Here is a 27,659-nt window from a genome sequence, read left to right as displayed (position 1 = left end):
TTCTTGACGAAACCAACCTTTCAACAGTGAACCTTCACTTGGGCAAACTCCGAAATCATCTGATCGTTCTTGTCTGAGTATCTAGATTGCAGATATAATATGATCATGAATACTCTTTTGTCTAGATGTATGTATATAAATATGGAAAAGGATAATACAAGTAATCTATTTTTCTTGCTAAAATAGGGTCAAGGGTACTGCAGCCAGGCAGAAACTCTGTGGTTACTGGGGCGACGGCTCACGCTGGTTACCTCCAACCAGCTGGGGCGGGTGGCCCGACAATGGGCCCATGATGGCGGGACGTGAGCGGGCCAGGGGTCCCGAGGCAGTGGGCACGTTGGGCCTGATGAGGGGCGGCGGTTGGTGGAGAGCGCTGCGTGGATGCAGAAACCTGAAGAAGATGGGAGAAGGGTACCAGAACTGATTGTATTATTACATAACGCCGACCAAAAGAAGATAATGTGTTTTGATTGTCAAGGGGTTTAACTTATGAGCTGCCAAGATGACAGCTAATATGGTACTGTACATGCTTCATTAATTCCAACTTTAACTATACTGAACATAATCAAGCACACAGTAAATGGGATTCACATACTCCTGTAAGAAGCATTCATGTCCTATGGTGACATTAGAAGGCTCTTGTGAGGGGAAGGGGGAAGGGGATAAAATGGTGACGGTATACAAATATTGCACATCAGTGAGGGTATTAGTAATACATGTATAATATGGACTGGCCTTGAGGGGGATACGCCATTTATTGCCTGAACTAGAATTGTATTGCCCGAGTCGAAGACGAGGGCAATACAAATCTAGTGAGGGCAATAATCCCCCGAAAGTAGACAGTCCATATTATTACCCATTTCAGGCATCTTGAGCAGTAAAATAAATCATTAGGCCTACAATGTAAACTTTTCACAACTTCCCAATTCATGGTATTCCACTCGGCGCCAGCTCGAGCTCTACACCACACTGCGCGCTACATCCCTATACACTGCAGTACGTGGCGCGCGTGTAACAGCCAACTCACACAGGCGTAGGGATCGTCCTCTATTTTTATGTGTTAACCTATGGGTATTTGCCCTCTGTTGTGAAACTCGGGTATGCGGCGCACGTAGAAACTGCCAGCTCACACAGTAACAGCGATTGTCCTTTAGTTTTACATGTTAACCTATGGGAATTTGCCCTTCGTCATGAAACCTCTCCTCGAGAAACTGTCATCAACAGTAAATTTTCCTCACTGGGAGCTCAAGTGCCCGGATGCTATATTCCCCTCGTTTTTAACACGCAAATCCCATAGGCGTTTGCCAAAGAGGGGAATGTGAGAAATTCACCCCTCTTCTCCCTGCTGGCACGCAATCCCAGCGTAATAAGAGGGGAATAAAATTTTGTAGAACCACAGCTCAGATGCCTGATACGAGTAATGATAAGACTTAGCCACACAAGGTACCTTTGGAACAGTCCAACACACCTGAGGTGATAGCTGAGGGTGTTTGGACTGCTTCAAAGGTACCAGGTGTGGGTAATCATACTAATGCAGGAACGAACAAAGTGATGTGCATCATTTGCTTTATAAAATGATGAAGCTGATTTTAACGTTTGATAAAACTTGGCTGCATGCCAGCCATTTTCGCGAAATGATGTCACCGCGCCATTTCCGTAGGCCTGCCATGCATCGAAAGGGCTAATGACCGGTCATTGTACCTTGCTACTGACCAGTTATAAGCAAAATTATGCATCAGACAAAATACAAAGCTGATCACTCACACGCTTTCAACAAATCACTTGATCAGGATCTGCTTCACAATTTTATAACAGCTATTGTTGGCCAACTCTGTGAGAATCACAGGCTTCTGCTTCTGACTTTACCTGGGCTGCTGAGTCTGCAGAGGCGGAGGTTTCTGGGAGGCCGGAGTCTGTGTGGGTGCGGGCGCCGGGGCAGCAGTAGGCCTCAGCAGAGGGGGTGGGGCACTTGAGATGACGGGGACAGCCAGTGGGGTAGACACGGCCGGTGAGGTGGCAGAACTGCTGCTTGTTGTCTGTGGAGTGGGACACAAATTTGAGTCAGATTGGAAGACGCGGATGGGCAGGGGGGAAAGATGTATGGCCAGCTGAAAAAATGTTGATGTCAACTTGTCGGTATATGTCATCATTTGAGAGAAGACAAAGGGCAGTATGATATAATATCTGTCGTTTTAGACCTTGCTGCTAACTCTCACATTCTTAAACACAGCATTATATAATCTATGTGCATGATTAATGGCTGAGGCGGCAGATGTGTTGTAAAAACACAAATAGTGTACCCTATTCACTCGTGCAATCGAACAAGATTGCGCATTCAAGCCTCTTTGAAAATAAATAGCACCTCATCCTTCACCTCGTGCAAAATCTTAATCTATTGTACTTGTGACCATTCCCTATTTGTATCATGATAAACGACATAAGCCCATCCTCACTCGCTGCCCCTCCCCCATCCCCTTTCCTTACCTCCATGGGCTCCCCTCTGGCCTTCCTCTCGGCCTCGTACTCCTCCAGCACCTGGTCCAGGTTGAAGCGCCGCCGGAACGTCACCAGGAAGGTGCGGCACTGTGCTGCATTCTTGTTGCCAATCACATCAGCTACCGCCTGGAAGTCCTGCCCGTACTTGCGAAAGGCTGCATGAGACAAGGGGAGGGTGAACGTGAGAAAAGTACAATCGAGTGAAGGTGTCCATGAAAAAGGCAGTTTGGGTTGTTGTTGTTTTAAGTATGGGTGAGATGGGTGAGATTACACATGTCCCTAGGATGACAAAATCTCTCATCTGAATTGGCTTACATTCAAAAACTTCCTCACTCAATTTTGAATATCAAAAATACTGCTTTGAGTTTTAGAATATTACAGTTAATTATTATGTAATCCTGCCCAATGTTTCTACATTATTTGACTTTGCCATTGATGTTATTATGGCAAAATATTGCAAAAGATTTTTTTTTGCTCTCCTGAAGGTTCTGAAATTCTGAAATTTTTGAAGCATGAGGTCTTTTGTCACCCCAGGGACAACATGTAACAAAGGACTAAAAATCACTGAATTTAGAGCAAAACGACAGACTGCATTTACCAAGCATCACTTCCAGCATCACTGTAGGAGAATGCAAATGCTTCAATCCTTTTGGGGTTTTAAAGAGAACATAGAAACAAGACAAGCAAGCTGAAGACGTGGCACAGAGTAAGAACGAGGAAAGACGCAGATATATATATGATTCATTGTCGGTGCATTTTGTCCACGAGTATCCCACAATCCCAGTAGAGTGCTGCAATTGGCACGTTCATTACTTCATTGATCACTGCTCGACAAGAATTGTTCAGGCACATAACTGTTCAACCCAGCCTGCTCCACGCAAAAAGGGCATCGGCTTTGGCATTTGCTGCTTCATACCTTGCACTGCCAGCAGCTGCTCATCGTTGGTCCAGCTGGACTTGTTACGCTGGGCCGGATCCTGAGGCCTCAGGGTGTCAATGTCCAGGAGCTTCTCTTTCTGCTGGCTCAACATCTGCTTGTTGCCTTGAAGCTGCCAAAAAAAAAAATGGGAAGACCATAAATGAAAGGAAGATTATTATTTTTTTTTTTTTCATTTTTTTTCCCTCACTGGGATATTTATTATTCTCTTTCATCTATACACATATTACAACATATTTCAAATAACATCATGCTTTTTTTTCGAATTCAATACAATATACATCAAGAAAAAAGGTGTCTAAAAAGACACCATTTTTTCTGAAACACTTGCAACTTATGATTATGAAAGGAAGATTATTACCTCTGCCAAGGAAGGAGGTTATGTTTTCATCAGCATTTGTTTGTTGGTTTGTTTGTTTGTTTGTTTGTTTGTTTGTCTGTTTGTTTGATTGCTTGTTTCTCTGTATGCAAAATAAGTTGTGAACGGCTTTGAATGAAACTTTCAGGAAAAGTTGATAACGACACAAGGAACAGATGATTACATTTTGGTAGTGATTCAGGAATTTTTATGGATTTTTGGAGGATTTATATCTTTTGGCAGATAGGGTCAATGAACTTGGGAGTTCAAGCAGTGTGTATTTGAGGTTTGCATATGCGTTCTAAAATGTGTGCTCTGCTCGGGTGAGGCGTTACATAACTGGAAGCTCATGACCTAAACAAGAGACCCGCGGGTCACGCGCTCACCCGAGTATCGCAATTTCACCTTCCATGCATTCTTGCACACTTTTACCTGAGAACATTGGACATTTAAGGTCTGCATATGGATCCCCCCCCCCCCCCCCTCAACTCGGGGGGGCAGCCCTGGATCTGCAATTAACAAACTTGGAACTAAAGTCATCAATGTACAAACTCATGATATTAACTTTGCTTTATCATTTCTGGTTCTAGAGCAGAAGATTTTAAATATTCCTTAATGTGGGGGGAGGGGTGGGCCCCCTAGGGGCCCCCCAAGAGGGACATGGTGCCCATTTGAAGGAATTGAGATTCTATCCCCCTAGGGATGCTACCTGCTAAGTTTGGTCAAAATTCATCATGAGGTTTTCAAGAAGAAGATGAACATGTACAATTCAGGCTCCATTACAACTGTAGGACTTCTTCCCATCCCTCTCCTGGATCCCCAAGGGGGGGGGGGGGGGGGGGGGGGGGGGGGGGTGGGCACCCCTGATTCCGCCATGAACAAACTTGAAACTATGTGTGTCATCAATGTACTAACTCATAGTATCATCCAAGCCCTATCACTTCTGGTTCTAGAGAAGATTTTTAAAGGTTCCTTAATTTTAGGGGGTTTGGGCCCCCTGGGGACCCCCCAGGTAGGCCATGGTGCCCATTTGAACAAATTGAGATCCTGTCCCCCTAGGGATGCTAACTACCAAGTTTGGTGAAAATCAGACATGGCGATCTCAAAGTGAAGATGAAAATGTACAATTTAGGCCCCATTAGAACCCCTCCCCACCCCCCTCCCCTGGGTCCCAAGGGGGGCACCCCTGATTCCCCCATGAACAAACTTGAAACTACAGTCTTCAATGTACTTACTCATAGTATCATTTAAGCCCTATCACTTCTGGTTCTAGAGAAGAAGATTTTTAAAGATTCCTTAATTTTAGGGTGTTTGGGCCCCCCTGGGGCCCCCCAGGTGGGCCATGGTGCCCATTTGAACAAATTGAGATCCTATCCCCCTAGGGATGCCACCTGCCAAGTTTGGTGAAAATCGGTCATGGGGTTCTCAAGAAGAAGATGAAAATGTAAAAAGTTTACGCACGACGGACGACGGACGACGGACGACACACGACGGACGACGGACGACGCACGACGGACGCCGGACGAAGAGCGATCGCAATAGCTCACTTGAGCCCTTGGCTCGGGTGAGCTAACAAAAGGCTTCTACTCCTATATTGGGAAATTGGGCAATTTGCAGTATGTACATATGGATGGAAATAAGCTGCTCGGCGGAGGTCTTCGCTCTCCGAGTGCTTTTCTAGTTCACAATTGTGACCATTGCTGATGCTATTTCTTTCATGATTTTTCTGCTTCAATGTTAAAACACGTCCAGACAGATTCTGCTAAGTTGCTTTTGCATAATTTTCGCAGAGCCACAATTGCATATGGTAAGCTATATTTAATTTAAAGTCATGTAAGCCTTGACGACGCATATGTGCACATGAACATTTTGGTCATCAGAGATTGTCTATTGCTCATTTTTCTTTTTCATTAAGGAAAGAGACAATTAGCTGTTTTGTCAAGAGGTGAAATGCAAAGGTGTTTGTAATACTTCTATCATTACCAGGTAAGTCAGAAATGCAAATTGGTTCAAACATTGCATTTACATTACCATGAAGTCAAAATTATATACACCTATGTATAATAATAGAGGCACTCTTAATAAATTGGCTTAAAATGCTTCTAATTGCTAATTTTAAGTAAAGAGTAACTGGTTCTGTTTTTCAAACAAAATCTCTACATTTGTGAGTTTGCAAAAATCTCCTCACTTGTCGCTTCAAGTTGACTATGTCCGTGTCCAGGGCCTTGAAGATGGCGTCTGCCTGGGCCGTTGCCATGGCGAGCAGGTCCTCCTTGTCCACGTACATCCCCTTGGGAGGCTTCTTCTTCATCCTCATGGGGTGGTGACGGTGGTGCGTCTGAATCTCATTCCTAACCGGACCAACGTGTGTGCGCATCACACCCGTTCGCCTGCCGTGAAAAAAACACATAATCCGGATATGTTTCAATATGCCACTGGTGGTCATACACATACACTGTGGCTTGTATGATTATGTATAACTGAGGACCCACAAAGCAGAAATTTTAGTGGGCAACTTGGTACCATCATCATTTTAAACTTGGTAGTATATATTGGCAAAATTGGTATCACAAATTCAATGCATCTTCTAATGCCCAGATGAGCATTGATCATTTCTCAACATATTTTAGCATGAATAGCTGTCAAACAAACCAATGCAAGGACATTTTGAACACACACACACATACCAGTCCATATCTGAGTTTTCTCTCCTTTTCCATCTTTCACTTGAGCAACAAAAAATTGCTTCATTGGAGGGGCTGCGTATTCCCTTCCAAATGATCGATAAGCAGTTTGATGGTGAGAATGGCAGCAGATGGAAGCACACACTGTCAAATTCAGACATACTGATGGAATGCAATGAAATTTGTAGCATTATTCATATGATGTCATCTCTGGAGAAGTGACTAGTTGTCAGATAATCTGAAGAGTTCCTTTGTTTCTCCTGATGGGCTGACTTTTTCTTTCCACTAATTTATCTTACTGTTCACAATGAGGCAACATGATATTTAATTTCTTCTTACCCACTGCTGGTTTAGGGAAGACTTTAATAGATGCCATCAAAATACAGGGTGTACGTCACGAGACCGACACCCACGAGTCATACAGCCCACTAGTCATACGGCTCACAAGTCATACAGCCCACGAGTCATACAGCTCACAAGTCATACAGCCCACCAGTTATACATGGTTCAAGATCTTTAATTGTGTTTGCGTATGTGAGTGTTTGTGAAAAAAATAAACAAAATTCAGTAAAAGTGCATGAGATGTGTCAACATTACTTCGAAAACGGCAAAACACCCTCGTTTCCCTATCTGCAAAGCCCATACCGGTATACCTACTTAGAAAAAAAAAATGATAAAATGATGTGGACATTCAGATCAACCAACTAGAAAAATACCCAGGTATGAAATGAAGTTCACTACAAGAAAATTATTCACAAAATGGTCAATGTTGTAGTGCACACCTACTTTACATGATATGGCGAGGGGGGGGGGGGGGGGGGGGTAGTCATCTGCAAAGGTGTTGAAATAATAAAAAAATCACAGAAAATAATGTAATCGTCAATTAAGGCAGCGTTAAGAATTCAGAAAAAGAAGACGCATCAATGAATGTAACTTTTCTATTTCATGAAAATACTGTTTTGAAAAGAATAATGTTACAAACACAAGCTACTGAAATCAAGGTGAATCACTGCGATTAAAAAAAAAAAAAGGTTTTCATCCGTTGCATTTCATACATTAAAGTTAAAGAGAAAATTGAAAATTAAACTCTAAGCAGGCGGGTAAAAGCAGACAGAAAAGGATATCTAATAAGATCTACTTAACTTGTGAAGCTAGAAAGAAAAGGGCGAAAAAAAAATTTAGATATACTGTCCACTTTCTAAGTAGCAATCAGGAAAGCCTATTAAATATAGCATGATGAAATCTAAAAGTAAACCATTCATTGTTCTTGTCCTCTATCACTTTTTCATTCCATTTTTTTTTTTTTTTTTGGGGGGGGGGTTCCTGTGAAGAGGACAATTCTATTAAAAAAAAAGAAAAAAATTGTAACAATGTTGCTCCCCGTAGCGTGACAGAACTGCCCCCTAAAAACCACGCGTGTAGAAATACATAATACTTAATGTCGTTGATATGTAGATGGTGCTGTTATTAGTTAGTAACAATCTCTCGCTCCACAGCGTAGCGAAATTGCACCCGCCAGTATGTAATTTTCCCCCTTAATGGAACACCCTGTACAGGTACATATTTGTAATTGACATGAAGATGGCACTGTTCATCCTGTCGGTCTCGTGAGCCTTCTTTGCCTAGTGTCAGTCTCGTGGGCTTTCTTTGCATAGTGTCGGTCTCGTGAACCTCTTTTGCCTAGTGTCGGTCTTGTGAGCCTTCTAAGTGTAGTGTCGGTCTCGTGGGCTTTCTTTGCTTAGTGTCGGTCTCGTGAGCCTTTTGTGCCTAGTGTCGAACTCATGGGCTGTGTGACTCGTAAGCCGTGTAACTCATGGGCTGTATGACTCATGGACCTATTGTTTATGTCGGTCTATGACTCGTGGGTGTCGGTCTCGTGGGATGACCCCAAAATACATACCTCCAGTAGCTGTAGCACGCGTTGCACAATTGTCCTTTTGGGGTGGTATGCAGCTGGGTAACAGAACTTGCACAATTCCCGCAGACATTTTTTCCCAATGTTCCATCCTTTATGTTAGAGTGTAAAAGGTAAAAAGAAGAGGCACGATAGTCACAATAATGCACTAAGAGCACCACCAATGCATGTACCAAACGCAGTCCCTGATGTCTTGAAGGGGTGGTATAGTAATGGTGGTGATGAGGATTGAGCTTTTAACTTTTAGCGAGATACCAAGAAAGCACTTATGAAATAGTACAGGGCATACCATTCTAACATCAATTCAAAATCTATTTGATGAAAATCGGTTTTGGAATGTCTGAGACATCCAAAAACAAAGTAAAACAAAGCGATCGTAATAAAAGATGGGTCCCACCTTTTATTAGGATTGCTCTGTTTTGGGTATCTCGGCCATTTCAAAACCAATTTTCATCTAATAAACATTGAAGTCCTCTTGGAATTACATGCTCTTTCATATTTCATAAGAGGTTTCTCATTATCTCACCCCAAAATGTTAGAAACCTGAAGTCAGGTCTCAACCAAAACTATACGTTCCCTTTAAGCCCCGTTGGGCTAAAATTAAGTAGAATTGGTTTTCGGAAATGGGCATGTTTCCACAAAATTTGTCCCCTTTTATAGGCGAACATGTAAAACCTCTGATCAACGTCACAACATCTCCAAATCCTGAACGTAGAAAGTCACGCTTGCACAAAGTTTTAATACTCATAAAAATCACCAACAAAGATAACTGCCTCATTCCACACAAATGTAAAGCTTGTCCCTAAATCTGTCACCTGCTTTAGTGGTGACAAATATATTGGCAGCTTCTCCAAGAGGACCAGTGCATCAACACAGAGAGTGGGTCGCAGGTGTGTGTACCATCCCTCATATCCTAAGCCAATGTATAAATGCAAGGCTTGGATTGTAATATTGCATGTATGATGGATATTGCAAAGTACATTTCTCATAACAAAATGAGTGTTCAGTGACAAAATGAAGGGAGGGTGTAGGTTGTGCAGGTACGACATGCTTGCGTGTAAAGTATTCAAGTCAACAGAGAAAACAAGTGGTCGGGGAAAGCTATCTGGACATACGCCAGCATTTGCAATGGTAGAAAAAGGACACAGTTGCCTGATTGTGTGTTGTCCATGTAGGACAAATGGGGTGTTTGTCACAACTCACAAGGAAACTTTCCAGGAAAACTTGAACATGTGACCTAAGATGACCCCTGACCTTTCCCTGTGACCTCAGAAAGCACCATAAAATGAAGAATCCCAAAGTGTCTATCAATCAGACCAAGGTTAGGGTCACAACTTCATGAATTGTTAAGAGGTTGCTCATTCAAACAGATTCTGGTAGACAGACTTTAACGTTTGTGATGAACAACAGACAGCGAATGACAAATGAGTGCCATATGTATCTTTAAGTCACGCCTCCACTTTCAGGGGGGCGAGACCATTCAAAAAAAAAAGACAGAAAAAAAAAGGGACAAGGAGATAAATGGGTAACCAAAAACACTGTCGATTTCCAGTACGGGAAGAAAGAAAGCACAAGCACACAGTCAACCATGGAGTTGCTTGAGGAAGCTAAAGATAGCTGAAACTCACATAACAGGAGACAGACAGTAGTCTTGGCACAATGCTTTTTAAAGGAGAAAGAACTAAATCATGATTAAATTGGTTTTAAAGGGATGGTACAGTTTGGGTTGAGATGGGGATTCAGTTATTAACTTTTTTTGTGAGGCGACTATAAATCGCTTAAAGGAAATATTGAAGAGCATAAAATTCTAAGAATAATCAAAGTTTATTTGATGAAAATCGGTTTTGAAATGGCTGAAATATCCCAAATCAATGAGGTCCTAATTAAAGGTGGGAGCTCCCTTTTAATAGAACCACCTCGTTTTGCATTGTTTGGGGATATCTCAGCCATTTCGAAAACCGATTTTCATCAAATAAACTTTGAATTTCTTTTAGAATGAAATGCTCTTTAATATCTTATATAATTGGTTTCTGATTATCTCACAAAAAGTTAAAACCCAAATTTCCATCTCAACCAAAACTATACCATCCCTTTAATGACTGCTTAGTGCTCTAACTGCTGGTCTTACCTTTGTTCCCTCTGCCTTGTCAGTGTCCATATTCTCAGTTTGCTCCTCTTCCTGTGGCTCTTCTTCACCACTATGGGGGGGGGGGGGGGGGGGGTAAGGAGGGAGGAAGAGGGGGAAGGGAGGGAGAGGGGGAGGGGAAGGGGGAGGGGGTGTTAAGGAAGAAGAGGAAAGTTCACTCGGTATCAGTACTCATCTGACAATGAACACAATAGCAGTAAAATCTACCCATAAATGATACATACTTGATTATTTGGGTTTCCTTTATTGGCTTACACTGGGATCTGTTTTTCAAAACTCACTCTCTCATAGGATCTCCTACAATGACTTATGGAGGTCCATCATGTTGCACACGATTCTGAAGTCACAAAAAATGAATATTCTACAATGGCGAAGTATGGTTTGTTATGATGGATTAATGAATATTCACAGCTAGGTGCTCGAAAATGACATACCACTTTGGCATCAACTTCAATTCTCAAGAGAATTAAGTGACAGATTCCATGTTATTCGCTTGGCAAGTAGCCACGGTTGGCGAGTAGGTCACAATAGAGCTTGTGTTTTGACTTAACCTCATCCTTGCAGTAAACATTTAAAGGGGAAATCCAGTGAAATTAAAAGTTAGTCTGACAAGGAAGGAGTAAAATTTTCTTTGCACAACAATGAAACTCTGATCAAAATCAGATGAAAAATACAGAAGTTAAATTGAATTTTTCAGTCTCGTTAATTTTCTTATGAGACAGTTCTTGAATAGTCAATATGAATATGCTAATAGTGAAGTGATGATGTCATCCCCTCACAACTTGCCATATAGTTTACATAAGATTTTTGAAATTTTCAGTTTTTCATTCAAATGCAATTGTGCCCCAGTCTCAAATCCTGATATACATGACTGATCATTATTTTGAAGTTATTCAACAACAAATAACATTATGGTTTACACTTTAATGGCAGAAAAATTGAATTTTCATCATTATTTTGTACATGATAAATGAACAATTGTCAGGTGATGTCATTAGCACACTCATTTGCATACATTTACATCAACTGTATGAGAATTGCTTTGCACAAATTAGCAAAACTTCACAATTTCATAATTTACCTAACTTATATCCAATTTGTTGATCAAGTTTTCACTATTTTACTTACAAGATTTCACTCTTCTTTTATGACATAAGCTTATAACTGGCCTGGAATTCCCCTTTAAGTCCTTTGAAAGTGACTTTGGACATGGTAAAGGAATATTCATGGAGCACAACCAACCTGCCATCTTTTTTCACAGTCTCACTGGTGGTAGACGACTTGCCAATCTTTTTGTCCATGAGACTCGTGCGTGTTCTCGTCTTCTTCCACTGGTAGTAGTACTTCACGAGGCTGCTGATGGATTTGTCAGGTAGCTGCAGGAGTACAGTATTAAGATTATAACACATTCTGCTATACCCAGGGAATCGACTATGACATCAAATAAGCACAGCTTTCATACGCTTATTGTTTCTCTCCACTGTGATTTGAACCATCTGGGCAGGTACCGTCTAAATATTCTTACAGATGTGCTAAATATCTTCACATATGCCTTTATTTGATCTGTGTCCATTACAAGGGTCACACAACACATAGGCCCCTACCCATAAATCATGAAGCCTTCGTAAGTTTGACGGATCATCTTCACAGATACATCTCTCGAACTGTTTTCTGAGATCATACCGTAATAAACCAGGTTTCACACATGACCTGGTAAGCACAGTAACATTGAAATACAACAAACTCAAACATATGCCATGCAAATGTATTGCCCTTCATTTACATTTTGATGAAGAATTCTTAATCTTTACCACTGACCACAAAACAACTTTTAATCCTTTCTGCACAAAGGAAATATTTTCCAATATTACCTAAAATACAACTATCATTGGACTATCTCACAGAATGGAATGCATGGCAAGTTAGGTCTGCTAATAACTGGTGGCATTTGACCTTGACCTTAGAACTTTCATCCCAGTCATTTTCAGCAACTAGCATTTCTAAAATTTCTCATCTCCTTATATGAATCTGATAATATTACCATTTTACATTCCTAGATTTCAGCAAGAAAATTATATTTTGAACCAAAGTATTGTGACCTTCGACCCTCGACCTACTACAACCTCAATCTATTTCTAACCTGTTATTCCTATCCTTCATACCAACTTACACTACTACTGGGCATTCTTTGACGAAGTTATGGCTAAAAATGACCATTTTTGGCCAAATTTGAGATTTCAAATTTGAGATAATTTGGCCAAAATCTACTGAGCCGATCTACACCTCATGTTGCATACCTGAGCCAGACTCCACAGAAATCCACTGCACTGCTTTCTTAAATCACAATAACAAAATCTAGGTTTTATGGACAGACTGACTATTTGTAAAACACATAGCCTCTGCCCCCCCCCCCCCCAATAAAATCATGCACACATTCAACACAACAAACAATAGTACAAGCTGTGTGAAAGTTTGTTTTTTTTCACAATCAGCCTAACATTTAGCTTTCATGCATAAACTGATGTCAAAGTGAGTGATGTAGATGTTAAGTCAAACTAAAAATGTTGACATTTTCACTCCATCAATGTAGGCTTCACAAGCATGATAGTTTACAGAGATTTTTTTTCTTCATTTTCTCGAATCGTAGTTAGTATTTTGCAATGCGCATCAGCCTCCTCCAAGAATTACACTCACCATCTGGCGGATGCGGTGGAAACTCTTGCCATGGAAGCTGAATGCCTGCTCAAACAGGACCCGGTCCTCCACCGTCCACTCGTCAGGGAATGGCGTGAAGTTGGGCAGGTCGGCCAGGGATTTCTCCACGCTGTGCTTGTGCCAGAACAGCATGCCCAGGGCCTGCTCGGTGTTGTAGCCAAACTTCTCTTTCGCCACATTGATGTACTCGTCCACTGGTGCGGTATATAATGTCGATACATTTATCAATTTCTTTCTTTCTTTTTTTTCAGAGCTCTGTCAATGCAACATCAAGGTTTTTTGTTTTGTTGTTGTTGTTTTTATAATCTGATTACTTTATATACCAGTACAATTGTACTACATAATTCACATACATAACACTTCACAAATCAGGTCTTGTCGAAAGAACAATTCTGAGAGTGGTTAAATCAAAGATCAAGAAACACAAAAATGGATTTAGAATTTAAAATGTTGCCTTTTAAAAGAAAATTCAGAATTTCCCACATGATGAGCTTTGCTTATAATATCACATGGTCTTACTTTATACTGCTCAGTGATTGATCATAATGCAATAGCGTGATTAATGCAGAGAGGATCAAAATCTTTATATTGTCTGCAGTGACATCACATCAAGAATACAAGTGTATTGTATAATTCCAGAAATTGACCGGCTACTGATGGGGCTAGAATGAAATGATGTGTACAATGTATGTAGACCATGTAAATCAACAGATACTGTAAAAGTGGATATTTTCGCGTGACTAGTTTTTCGCGCTTAGCCGGGTTAGAAGAGTTTCGCGTGTTTTTAATTCCGCGGAATCAAGACATCACGCACAGGAACATATGGCAAGCAAAAATATTCGCTTGCTTTTATTTTTGCGCTAGTTTCGGGTTGCGCGAAAAGCGTGAAAATTTTACCACCGCGAAAATTTCCACTTTTACAGTATTGCCTTTGACAGTCCCTTGCGAGTTTTATGTCCCTCTCAAGACAATATTTTCCTTCATTGCTGTGCACTTTGGGAGAATATAATCCTGCTGGGGAAAATACAACTCTGGCAGGATTGTCACATGCTGTATGATACATCTAAAGAAGCAGTGTACATGTATGATAAGTACAATGTCATATAGTTACCATACATGTGACCATCAGTTGACTCACAAAAATTACTGGTTACAATGCAAAAATACAAGTAGCATGTGCAGTATTTGCAATAAAACTACTGACTTTTAATTTATTTTTGTGGGGGGGGGGGGAAGGGGGTGTAAAGGATTCATATGACAGATGATAATGGTGAAAGATTCATACACATGTAGAAATGTACATGATTGAATTCACACCATTCTTGTTTAATTGGAGACATGGAGACATGTGGTTTTGCAAACCATTAACATTTTCTTTTTTGAAGTATAATACAGTGCATCCAATAAATCACATAGATGTAAAACACCTGTGAGGGTGAAGAATTGTAGAAACTTGATAGACAAAATTTACATATTAGTTACAATTAACAAAATGCAATATCAGCACCGGCACTCATTCACTCAAATTTGCATTAGAAGCTGTAGCACATATACACACATTTATACAGGTTTGTAGTTTCGTACAGTGTTAGTTCGAGGGAAAAAAAATCCTCTCACTAAATATCAATCCATCACTGCAAATTTCACTCAAACACTTTCACATCAAGAATTAAAGACAGTCAACTGTTGTGCCACAATTATTGTGGTGTAAATAGTGTGTTACATCTGATGGGCTCATCACAGCAATATACTGTATGTGCACCTGCCAGACAACACACATTATCATGTACAACACCCTTTGTCAACGGTCCTATCCTTCATTAAAGTTGTGATGTATGTTTGGCAATTCTCATAAATCCATATTTTTTAACTTTATTTTTATATGACACACACACACACACACACACACACACACAAAAAAAAAAAACTTGACTTGACTCATACATGTATTTTGATGAAGTTTAAGGTTGCCAATTTCAACTGAGTTTTTGCTTGTGTGACAGAAAATGATCATTGTATTTTCTAATGAGTGACATCCTTGTCTTTAACAAGATTTTGTAGTTTCTAACGAGTTTAAAACCTCAATTACATCAAGAATATACACATACAGGAATGCAGGGGGGAAAAGAATGATTTCTTTAAAAGTAATATCTTATTACTTAACACTAACTAGGCCTTGAATGGATGTACAATATACACAATGTTGTGTAATATATTTACAAATGATTTTTTTTTTACTTTCAAAGTAAATATAGGACGCTATCCTTAGCAACTATTATAATATCATCCCATTAAAAATCATGTAACATTTTATAGTATTTTACAATGTACAAGGAATATGACTGCAAACATGGGACAACTTTCTTTCTGAGCAAAACAAGAGTTAATCTGAACAATTTCACTCTTTTGGCCATGACTTCACTTCTTGCGTTTGATCTAATTGATATAATCGTCACACATTATCAATGAAATTTTGCACAGTTCCTTGCAGCACAATTGCTATACCAGTGACATTTTGCAAACTGAAGTAGTGTGTCAAAGGCAATTAGCATTGCTATGTGGTGCCAGGAAAGTTACTGGCAATTCAGTTGTAATACCCGTATCGTGATCTGGACCATAACAATTCTATAATGTGCAGACATAACCATGTGTTCAGGCAGAACCTGTGTGAACGCATGAGTACTTCATCCAAACACGTGCGAGCAGTTACAGTGTACATAAAGAAAAAAAAATGTGAGAGTAAAAGAGGTGAATCAGAATGCATGGTGTAATAAAGTCTGTGCCCTATTTGAGCATGAGACAAACTCCAGGAATAGCACAACGACACTCACGTTTCGGGTCTGGAATATCTCCGTTTGGTGTCCATACTAGGAGAGCCTCTGGTCTGCTATCCCCACGTCTTCCCACAGGAACATCTAAAAGACAGAAGGGGTACAAAAAAAGACGTGGACTTGTTTTATGTCAGAGGGTCAAATCATTTATGCAATGGCTGCAGGTCCTTCATGATGTTTTTAAGTTCATAGCAATACATGATATATACACATTTGAATTAACTTGCACATTTAAGCAACATATAGATATTTACATCAATGTCAAAACATGACACATACATAAAGTGTGTATGAATACTGTTATGCATATTACCAATAGTTATTTTATGTTGGTAGTTATTAACATATTTCAGTGCATGACGATACACTGGCATATGGTATTTCACAGAAATTACAACAATGCCTGGAATTGTAAATTTTGTTCCATAGAGATCTAGCAAAGGGGTGGTGTAGAAAATTTGAATTGACAAACCTAATTTTCATCTTTCATTTGTAACTGCCACGCCGGGGTGGGGGATATTAGTTACAAAATGGTTTGGAATCATTGTCATGGTTTATAACTAATCCTCTTCGAAGCAGAAAATCTGAAGAATTTACTGAAAACCATCGCTTGAGACAAACAATGATTTCATGATGACTAACAGTTCATTTAGTAAGTATAAACTTGCAAGAGTTGCAAATTTGGGGTGATGCATAGCTCTGATTGCATCTCTGGGGTTATTTTTATCCCTTTGTGTCATCATATTGTGGGGCTTTCAATAACACATTTTGGAACTTGATCTCTCGACAATTGTACTGATCACAAGTGAATACCTTAATGTAAGAACGGCTGAAGTCCAAATTTGGCTATCATCTTTGTAGACCCCATTGCAAAGTAATGCAGATATGAATAATCATCATTACGACAACTGTTTTACATTTCATTTTTTATATATTATAATACTCCCACAACTGAACAATTAAAGTATTTTACGGATGTAATTTGTTGGGATATGTCAGGCAGAGGTATCCATTTTCAAGAGAAAAGATAAGCCATTTCTCACATTGCATACAAAATAAACAACGCATAATTAACATACATGTATGAGATGCAATATTGTCATGTGTTTTCAATTTTGCGAATATTGGTCAACTAGCAAAATTCATGAGCTGAATGATACAGTAGCAGTCCTATGCATGCAACAGAAAATCTCTGCCACTGTTGTAAACACATCTCTGCAGAGTATGTTTAGTTTGCATAAATGTAGCTGTAATCAATTTGGACATGTAGTCCTTCATGAGCACTACAATAACTGACCCCCTCATCATCTTTCGCTTCAGGAATACAGTGTTGTAAAAAAAAAAAAAGTAGATAATTTCACTTGTTGCATGATTTCATGTACAGTTTGTGAATTGCATAATAGCCCATTAATTGTTCAGTATTGTAATTTTTACATAAAACCTGAATGTATTTCAGCCTCAGTAAACCACATCAACTCAATTCAAAGCAATGCTACATCAGTGCATCAATTTTTATGTGATAGCTTCACCATTGCATGCACCATGAAGTTTAGATCTCCTTGACCTACACTGTATGTCTCACAACCTGCAGTGGATGTGTAGCCTTAAAGGCCGTGTCACACCAGCCTTGCGTGCGACTTGCAAAGAACAATTTTGACCACCCGGAGGTCCCCGTAGATGATCCGCACATGACAGTACCTAGCATGTATCTCAAAAGTAGTCGCCCGGAGGTGCGCACCTCCGGGCAACTACGCGCTAGATACTGTCAGGTGCGGACCAACTGCGGAGAGCTCCGGGGAGTAAATTTGTGTCCCCGCAAGTCAAGCCGCAGAAGTTCCCCCGTACGGTATGACAAGGCATGAATGAAAATTGCAAACATTCTTGTTCGCCCGCTGAAAATCTTCTACGTGCTGGAAACTACCTCCTCGCCACAAGCCCGCGTAGCTTGCCCGGAATGGTGTGACACGGCCTTAACAATTGTTGCATTTTCTAAATATTACTTCCCCAGTATTCTTGAACAGTTTACACACAAAATGGAGAGAAAGGATTAAAATTGAAGCAATGTCATGGTTGTGTGACCACGACGATTATTCCAAGGGGTTGACTGAAAGCCTTGCACGATAACAATTCGAAAGACAGAATGATAATACTTTTCATATTGATCAGTGTCCTCGTACATTCCAGCTTTGCTCATCTGATCCTTAAAAACTACTGATTTTAATCACATTACAGAGCTCTCTCTCCTTGTGGCAATATAACTACAGTCAAACCTGTCTTAGCGGCCACCTGCTTATAGCGACCACTGAAAACTACCCCATATGAAATTGCTGTATTATAGACCCTTTCTATAGCGGTCACCTGCCTAACACAGCCAGCGGGCACTCATTTTGTATCCCGTGGTGAATATCTAAATGTGTAAAGCAGCCACAATAAAAAAATATAAAAAAAAACTAGCTGCCAAAACTGTTACATCAGTCATGAATACATTGGCTTTTACGTTCATGGCATGAATTCTACCGAGTCCTAGCTCAGTCACAATCACACAGACATGATTGACAAACGCAGAGCCCTCTTTGCCATGAAAAGCAATCTTACCACTAACTTGACTAGATCTAGGCCTCAGTAATGCCACCCTGAACATGCTACAAAGGCAAAGCCAGCTCCGAATATAACACCTTAGAATTTTACCAAAATGCCAACTAAATAGTGACTAAAATCCCTTTTAATAAGGACAATGGGATATTGTCTGGGTATTGTTTGTTGTTTACATCAGCTTCCCACATTATCCATCTCCTCAAACTCACTCATGAACCCCATTCATGCAAAACTGGTACAGTTGTATGAACCAGTTCCTTAGGTTTGAAATATTATTTTGAAGACTTACAAAAATTCAAGAAAAAAAGACATTATTAATTTAACAATATTTTATACCTAAATATATTTCATCAATTTAGTAACACCTTTATTCTAATTTAAAAGATCTAGATTTAGAGATCTATCATACCAAATTTTTCATTTAAGTGATCGAAACTGTCGCGCCCTGAGACGAACAATGTCAGTGTTCGCATTTTCAGCCAATCTTTACACACCAGCTATTGTCTTCCAATACTATACAAGTGTTGAAATTCAAAAGGGCCACCGACCTGTCTACAGTGGCCATCTGTCTACAGTGGCCACTTTTGTCATTTCCCATGGGTGGCCACTTTAGACAGGTTTGACAGTATTCATCCCTTCAAATATTCAACCCATTTCAGTCATGTCAGTTGTGCAAAGCCAAAGATGGCTACTGAGGTACTCCTATAACAAAACTGATTTCTGTGACTTGTACTGTGACAGTTTGCAGAAGAGTTAAAAAAAAAAAGTAACATCTGCACAAAGTAGCCATCTATACCACTGTAGGTTGTAGCTGCACAGAGGTACCTTGCATCTAACTATAGGTCATAGCTATGGTAATCAACAATGGGGACAAGAGGTAGAGATATACATCCATTCACCTGCACAAGCCTACCTATTAAAGTAAAAGTCACTGTTGCATACCAGGGTTCGAAATTGGTGATGGTCCGCTGGCCATTGGCCACCCAAAATCATGTCGGACTAGCTAAAAATTATAAAATTCTGAAGTAAGTAGTCCGTCTGGCTAGCCAAAATATTGCTTTAGTGTCAAAATTTATTCTAAGTAGTCCGCCTGGCTAGTACGACCCCTGCTGATACATAGGGTGTGTGCATTCTGGCATGCTGATTAACAGCCATACAGACTGATTCAAGTTTTAAAACACAGTAACTTATGTTGGCCATAAGGGGCGGGGGTGCAAAATCTAAATCTCAAAATATGATTCAATATATTATGCAATGAATCAGGTGCACTGCTCTGTCAGTGCATAAATCAACTACTGTAAAACATGATATATTCGCGGCATGAATTTTTCGCGAATTGGAGCCGACGACCTGTTTAGCGGCATGAAATTTTCGCGAACTGGAACTGGTATTTATTGCATATAGTGTAGAAAAGAACTTTCGCGTGCATTTTAATTTCGCGAATCTTCGCACTCGCGAAATTCGCGAAATTAAAATGCACGCGAACATTTCTCGTTTTACAGTATTGTTAGGCATACTGATGCCCCCCAGTTATGGCTGAATATATAAACATAAAACGCAGCACCCAAACTGAATCTAGGTCTATAGCACAAGGCCTACTAAGTTAAAAATCAATAGTCTTGCCTGTCTCTCCCTACACAACTACATGCCCTATATATAAATGTTTGCTTGTTTATGCTTTTGATACAATGTGTGATTAGAGGAAGAAAAAAGCTGCAAATAGTAACTACAAATATTGCGACATTGTTCATTTCACTTTGCTAAATATGCAAAGAGCAGATCACAACTCACAAAGATAGGTTGAATTTCATATTCAAGTAATTTGCTTCAATTTAAGCACAAGCTGAAATTTCATTTTGTTGAGTGTCAAAGAGTTGATATAACTACATGTACTCACAAAAAGGTAGCAATTCTATTTCAGATAATAGCAGAAATTCATTTTGCGCCATAATATCTTCATTTAGTAGTCTTACTTACTGTGCCACTTTGAGTGTCAGAGATTTTATGAGACTCGACACAAGGAAATTCAAAAATTCTAAGTCAGATCATTAAAGCATTAATACCTGTGGTGCCACACTGATTTGCTCAATGTGTATAACTTGTAATGGAGGGTGTGGCATATTTGTGTTTGTAAATTACTAGCATGGAGAATTCCAGGGGAGAATTGCCACGTTCACGTCGACTTGCCGTTATCATTGTCTATGCCTGTGGAGTTCACCAGATTGTACTGTATGCATGAATGCTTCCTCTGTGCAGGAAATTCCCCACACATCCCACTTTCTCTCATTTTGCCTATCTATAGATCATATTCAACCACTGTTGTTCATCTATTTAAATGTATTACGTGTCTGGTACAGTAACTGCAGGAATAACAATTTGGCAATGGCTGAACCAGAGCTACCAAGTCTCACACATTCTGCGTGAGACTCAAGCATTTAGGGTCTGTCTCATGATCTCACGCATGGCACCCATTTTTCTCACGCATCTGGTGAAGTCTGCAATTTGGGCCAAAAATAAGGAGCATAGCTCAAAGGATTAAAGTGATAGTTGCAATTGAATGTATATTTCCCTTTTGCCTTTCAAAATTAGTAAAAAATAGTCACTTAAGTATGCACCAGATAGCATCATTAAGAGCTAATAATTAAAAAAAGCTCCCTACCATGGGAGGGGGACACCCTCCTCTTTCGCGTGCGCATGGTGAGCATGCGCGCGTGCACCGAGACGCCGAGTCATAAAAATCTCACTCATAAAAGTTTTTTGAACTTGGCATCTCTGCTGAAAACACAATGGGCACAACAACAGCCAAGTTTATGAAATGTTTGGCTTACTGGTACAGCTTGTACTTCCTCTGTCATCATGTCTTTGTTTATAAAAAGAATTTAAAAAAAAATCTTCAGCAACAGCAGGTGTTTTTCTTAACAAGGCCACAGTTTACAAAGAATGTGATATTTTAAACTTTAGAAACCAACATGAAAACAACAACAACAACAAACACCCATCCTAATCGGTTTTCATGCCTTTGATGTTTAAAAATACATGTAAGTTTGAAAAACCTATTGTATACAACATTCTGCTTGAACATTCATGCTTTTTTTTTTCATACTCATTTACAAGTTGTAGTGACTTACATTGTAAATTACACGCAATTCACATTTTTATTGCTTTTTAGTACACAAAGCCATAGAAACATACCCATACATGACTTTGACATTCGTGAGGGTAATATGGTTGCCTAAGGCTAGCTGGCATGTGGGTTTGTTAAATATGTATTGTTTATCATGGGACATACAAGAATTCAGGCAAACCTATGCAACCACGTAATGTTGACTAATCAGCTAAGGCACAGCAAAATGCATTACAGTTTTATTTGATGCTCACAATAAATTTGGTTTTCAAATCTTTTCTTTAAAGGCAGAATATAAAATGAATGAGAAATTTTGATAAAAAATCAAGGAGTATAAGCAGGAACAAAGATCTCTAGCTTTTGTATTTTGAAACACATTTGAAGGCAAATATATGAGAAGAAATCAAATCCTCTGTCAGTTTCTCATCTGCCTATGATGAGTGCAACTTAGAGAATAAAATTTTTGCCATCGCATAGAACCTCAAAGAAATAATAACAATAAAAAAAAATAAAGAATCTGATCCTTGCAAGTAAGGTTTGACAGAGAGCTGCATTGGTATTAATTCCATGCTTGCTTGCTTAAAATAGTTCAGCCAAAACTTACTTAATTGATCACTGGGCTTGTAAACTCTTCAAATACGGTACCTGCTTGTTTCTAACTTTGGACAAGTGTGCATGTGCCCATTTGTGTGATTTTTTTTTTCAATGGCCATGTCTTTTGTAATTTTATTTTTTACTTTTGTAGTGACTGCTACTTGAAAGTGGAAATTTTTGTGCATTTCACACGTAAACAGAAACCAGTTTGAAAATAATAGCACTCAAATATTTTTGCTTATTTTTTGTTCAATATGTAACACTATTTAATCTTATAATTCTGCAGAATTAAAAACCACACAATATTCATCTTCCCGGCAGGACGCATAAATTTACTCTTGTGAAATTTTCAACTTTTACAGTTACCTAAAGGGGAAATCTAGTCCAAAATTAAGTTAGTATGATAAAAAAAAGAGTAAAATCTTACGAGTTTAACGGTAAAAATTTGACTGAAATCGGATGAAAAACTAATTTTACTAATTTCTGCAAAACAGTTCTTGTACAGTAGATATATGCAAATGAGTGAGCTGACCTTGTCATAACCTCACAATTTTCCATTGACCATGTATGGTACAGAAAAGGACGAAAATTCAATACTTCTGTCATTAAAATCTGAAGTATGATGTTATTCCTGGTTAAGTACCCTAACTTCAGAATAGTGAATTTTAGTTAGATGCCGGTATATCAGCATTTGAGCCTCGGACATACAATTGCATTTGAATGAAAATTTCAAAATTTCATGTACAATCTACATGGCAGGTTGTGAGGGGATGAGATGATCACTTTGCCATATTGACCGTTCAAAAACTATTTCCTCAAAAATTAGCGAGACTTCAAAATGTACTAACTTCCTTATTTTTCATCCGATTTTGATCAAAATTTTACCGTTGAACTTGTAATATTTTACTCTTTCTTATCAGACTAATTTATATTTGGACTGGATTTACCCTTTAATTTTGGTAATGTCCTCATTAGATGTTACAATATACATTCAGAATTTTTTTCTACACAAAAAAAAAAAAAAAAATCATATAAGATGAATAGGGACCTATGAAATGGGCCTGTATGCCTATGGCCTACCATTTATTTTTTTTTCTTATCAAATGGTTATTTAGAGCAACAATTCACAGCATTCTTTAAGAACTGATTCTCATAGGTGTTAGATTTTATTTCATAACTACAGGAACTATCACTAATGCAAAAAAATAATGTGAATCTGCTGAGTTGCTCTTAATGAATGACTAACGCTAGAATATGTTCGTCGATCACTCGGCCCAAACAAGTAGTTCATAAATGACAACTTTGCGTATGTGTGTGTGTTTACCTGTTATATGTGTGCACTATTTATATCACAAACAATAATATATGAAAAAAAAAATCAGGATTACTGCAATGAATTTTAACTCAGTTTGCTGGCCACGTTCATTTAGTCCAACTCACAAATTACCAGTACAGTATAGCAGTAGGCCCTAGGCCTAGGGAGTAGGGCCTATGTGGAAGGATGCTGCAGAGGCTAAACATTGCAATAAATCTGCATACAACAGATCACCTATGAGCAATTAAGAAATTAAATTCATGCCATGCACAGCACCAACATTAATACAATTTCTCTCCTCTGATCAAAACATGCCAGTGTTTCATTATGATGACAGTTATTTGACGTAGAATATTAATAAATGCACAATATCTACATTTTACTTTACGATAACAAATATATAGGAGTCCGTCCCCCAATACGCCGGGCAAGCTTTTACCATTCGCCTTGTATTTAATCTTCACCGAGACACACACGGGGGGTTTGCAAATTAAACCATGTATAGAGCTATAAAATTCAGCATATTACGATTTCTCCAAAGTTGATAACACATGATTATTCATTCTCATCATATTGTTCATTACTGCAGCGAAGACAATGACTGATAGTATCAACCACTCCAAGTAATATAAATGAAGAAATACGTAGTCGCATTCTCATAATTCATCCAACAATCGGTTTTGGTTGTGATCGATCAAAATATTCTGTCGAACTTACCCGGTTGAATGTCGGGAATGACCGCTTGATACTCGGCTCCAACACGCATTCCAGGTTCTGTGAAGAAAATTGGAGCGGAAATTAATATGAGTATCACAGCCTGATCACAAATTAACAAAAGTGGAGTTGTTGCAGATTTATCTTTATTTATCGAGCAGCTTACCATTTTCATCTTCCCCCGAGCTACTTGTCCCGCTCTCCTCAGATGGGTGTCCATTCGAGTTGGCTCCCCCGGAATTGGACCCATTGGAGCGATGATTATGTTCGGAATTGCTGTTTCTCTCTACCACCACCATTATGGGACAGGATTCCGTTGACTAAGTATTATGGCGCACAACTATGAGAAAAATTGTCGCTAAAATGATATATGTGGACAGAAATTCGATGATCGGGAACGGTAGATATCCAGTCCCGAACGGCTGCTGTCTTTGTCTACACACACATACGGCATAATACACACACCGTATACCGGTAGTTTTGTGCGTTTCACATGAATATGTGCGCGTGTGTAGTACTGATACGTGTGTAGACCATTGAAGCAGAACATAGAGAGTTGTGTGTGCGTGTGTGCACGTATCATAACCAAACCGAACGCGGTACCGTAGTGAACGTGTATTGATGATGAGAATAAGCAAGATAATTTTTGTGTGTTGTGTGTGTGTGGGTACGACGAAGGGCTGGCGTACACAAACGCACTCGTGTACAGAACACTGCAAAGGCAGGGCTAGCTTACCCAACTAACACAGTCAAATATCACTCCGCTCTTTCAATTTCGAACATAAATCACATTTTATTGACACAAACATGAATTTTCCGTGCTATAAGTAGTCAAACTTATTCTTCGTTCAACCTCATGGTGGAAAATTACCACTGATATATCTTATGAATTTTACAAATTAACGTGGCGGACGAACATTAGGTGGTTAACAACATCGTGAAGTTGCCTTGTCAATGATAAAATAAATAGCGTGTGCCCATGTAAAATAATCAAATCAGTTTTGCAGTGGAACAAACATAAAAATTTATGCGTTTACAACACCAGCATGTAAAGGCTGAGCTAATTCACTCTCCGAATCCCAATTTGGTATTGTAATGATACAAAATTAGAAAAAAGTTTCGTTTCGTTCTCTCACGCCCGATAATTACAGAGTGTGGGCACCCCCGTATTCTATTCATTTGCGGTTTGTGGTGGACGATCGCAGATAACCAAAGCCTTTATGGTCAAGGAAACAATAATCTCGAACAACCAACGCAATGCAAGTGGAGGGGTCGCCTCAGCGTGGCCATTTCAATATACAATGTACATTGGGTGGCTTGCCTAAAACCTAGGATGAGAGGGTGGGACGGGAGTCATCCAAAGTTCATTGCAATGACCTACATTGCGATTACGTTCAAGACTAACAGCATCCCTGGGGTGGGGCCCCATGAAGAGAAAATATGAAATGAGAACAGATATTGGTGCGACACTTTTTGCAACGTCGTCGTGATCCGTGGCATGGGGAGGGGAGAGGGGCCGGGGGGGGGGGGGGGGGGGGGGGACTCGTAAACCTGTTCGCGTGAGGGAGGGGAGGATGGAAGCTAGACTTACCACGTCAGTACAAAGGGTCTGCGACAAAAATATCGATCAAACATCATACGCCTATATAGTTGCCTATTATCTTTAGGTGGTCTGGTGGGTAGTCCATAGACTGGATAGTAGGCCCTACTTAGCACATTACCATCCCAGATACTAGTACGGTAGGCCTACATCTGTACTGGATAGTAGTAGGCCTACATAGACTGGCATAATAGTCCGTCCACGGCATACATATTTTGCCCGGCTTCAGGCCATCATGCTAGTGTTTTAATGTTGATCTCATTCTCTTCAATCATGACCAAATATTGTGGAAAAGGCCAATGATCGATTTTGTTGATCGTATAGGCCCTGGTAGTGGACACAACAAAATGTGTCGTATCGTACGAAGAATATAATGGATCATGTCTTAATTTGAAACATAACCCATGCAACATTGAAATGGCTTTGAGGAACAGTGATCATGTTTATGTAAAACAAGAATCTAAATATCTTGACTTGTTTACGGAGCCAAGGATCGAATGCACTATAAATAGGGCCTACAACATCAGTGTTCACAAAATGATTTATTCATACATAGTTTTCAAAATAAAGATTTTAACCATTTAATCCCTTTTCAATTACGATCACCATTCATGCAGATCATTCGCGATGGGGGTCGGCAACTTAGTTTTGCCTTACTTTGAAACAATCAAACAAACACTGATTCTTTCAAACGGATTTTGTATCCAAACACAGACAATATAGGAGCATTTTCATTAACTTTGATACGTCGGACTCCTATGATAAACGGGAATGATCAATTACATTCTCTCGTGACCCCCGTAAGTTAGGTTTTTCTTTTCTTTTCTTTTTTTTTTTGGCATCTTGTATGAATTCCGGAAAAGAGGAATGTTCACAAAAAAGTGAAGAGGACATTATTCAATTAGGAACCAGGGAGGTGGAAGCCACTTCCCTGAAGGAACCATCCGCGAGGGAGTAAGTACAATTTAAGCCATGTAGAGAGAATTGAATTATTAAAATCTAGATCGGTTTTGCCAAGTTTGGACAAGAAGACTATTGTAGACACTTCCTGACCAAGCTGCGCTAAGGAAATTATGAATTTCTCTGATTGTGGTTTATATTTGCTTGCTTGCTTGTTTGTTTGTTTGTATATAAGTATGTATGTATGTATGTATGTATATTAATAGAATAAAAGAAGTAGGGAAAGGGAGAAATAGATTAAAAGAAGAAGCGATACATGAATCACAACAGAAGTGATTTAAATCATAATCCCCTTTGTATAGGCAAGGTAAATGATGTTCGCCTGTCTAACGAATTAATACATGTTAGACTAAATCATATTTCATGTAAATCGGAAATCTCATTTTACCCTCACTTTTCTTTCTTTCAATTGTAATGCATTCAATTCATGCCTTTTGCTCCACCATGAAACTATAAATATTGAGGGTATAATGCTACAAACGCTTTGCATTCACGACTTTTTTTCTTTCTCTTTCTTTTGCTTTTTATTCCTTTCCCTCTTAATATACTCTTTCTTCGTGATGAATTAGAATCACTGGTGTGTGTGTGTGTTTGTTTTTTTTTACATCCGTCTTTAGTTTCCCAGTCACGACTGAGTTGTATATGCGTTGCGTGAGTGCAGGCAAGTTTGTTGTC

General features: G+C 39.3%; 1 protein-coding gene across 1 annotated transcript; it reads right to left on the bottom strand.

The window, feature by feature from the left end:
• Window positions 1-222: 222 nt before the first annotated feature.
• Window positions 223-24,852, bottom strand: LOC139718766 (REST corepressor 3-like). Its single transcript, XM_071630234.1, has 12 exons — window positions 24,591-24,852; window positions 24,428-24,484; window positions 16,083-16,166; window positions 13,231-13,445; window positions 11,779-11,912; window positions 10,519-10,588; window positions 8,376-8,482; window positions 5,980-6,181; window positions 3,413-3,545; window positions 2,485-2,651; window positions 1,867-2,036; window positions 223-391 (listed from the first exon to the last, which is right to left on the bottom strand). The coding sequence occupies exons 1-12, from the start codon at window positions 24,721-24,723 to the stop codon at window positions 223-225; spliced, it is 1,641 nt and encodes a 546-aa protein (XP_071486335.1). The 5' UTR covers window positions 24,724-24,852.
• Between the last annotated feature and the right edge of the window lie 2,807 nt (window positions 24,853-27,659).

The sequence above is a fragment of the Diadema antillarum genome, unplaced genomic scaffold (genome assembly GCF_040938485.1).
Source record: "Diadema antillarum isolate AM-2024a unplaced genomic scaffold, OU_Dant_1.0 scf00000008, whole genome shotgun sequence".
Taxonomy (NCBI): domain Eukaryota; kingdom Metazoa; phylum Echinodermata; class Echinoidea; order Diadematoida; family Diadematidae; genus Diadema; species Diadema antillarum.
The sequence above is the reverse complement of the archived record's forward strand: the minus strand, read 5'-3'. Positions and strand labels throughout refer to the sequence as shown.

Excerpts from the sequence above, each read along its gene's own strand:
- LOC139718766 (XM_071630234.1), bottom strand. The coding sequence starts at position 24,723 with ATGGTGGTGGTAGAGAGAAACAGCAATTCCGAACATAATCATCGCTCC. Across the intron at positions 16,167-24,427 it reads CATTCCCGACATTCAACCGG|ATGTTCCTGTGGGAAGACGT; the intron begins GTAAGTTCGACA and ends TCTGTCTTTTAG. Across the intron at positions 10,589-11,778 it reads ACTGTGAAAAAAGATGGCAG|TGGTGAAGAAGAGCCACAGG; the intron begins GTTGGTTGTGCT and ends CCCCCCCCATAG.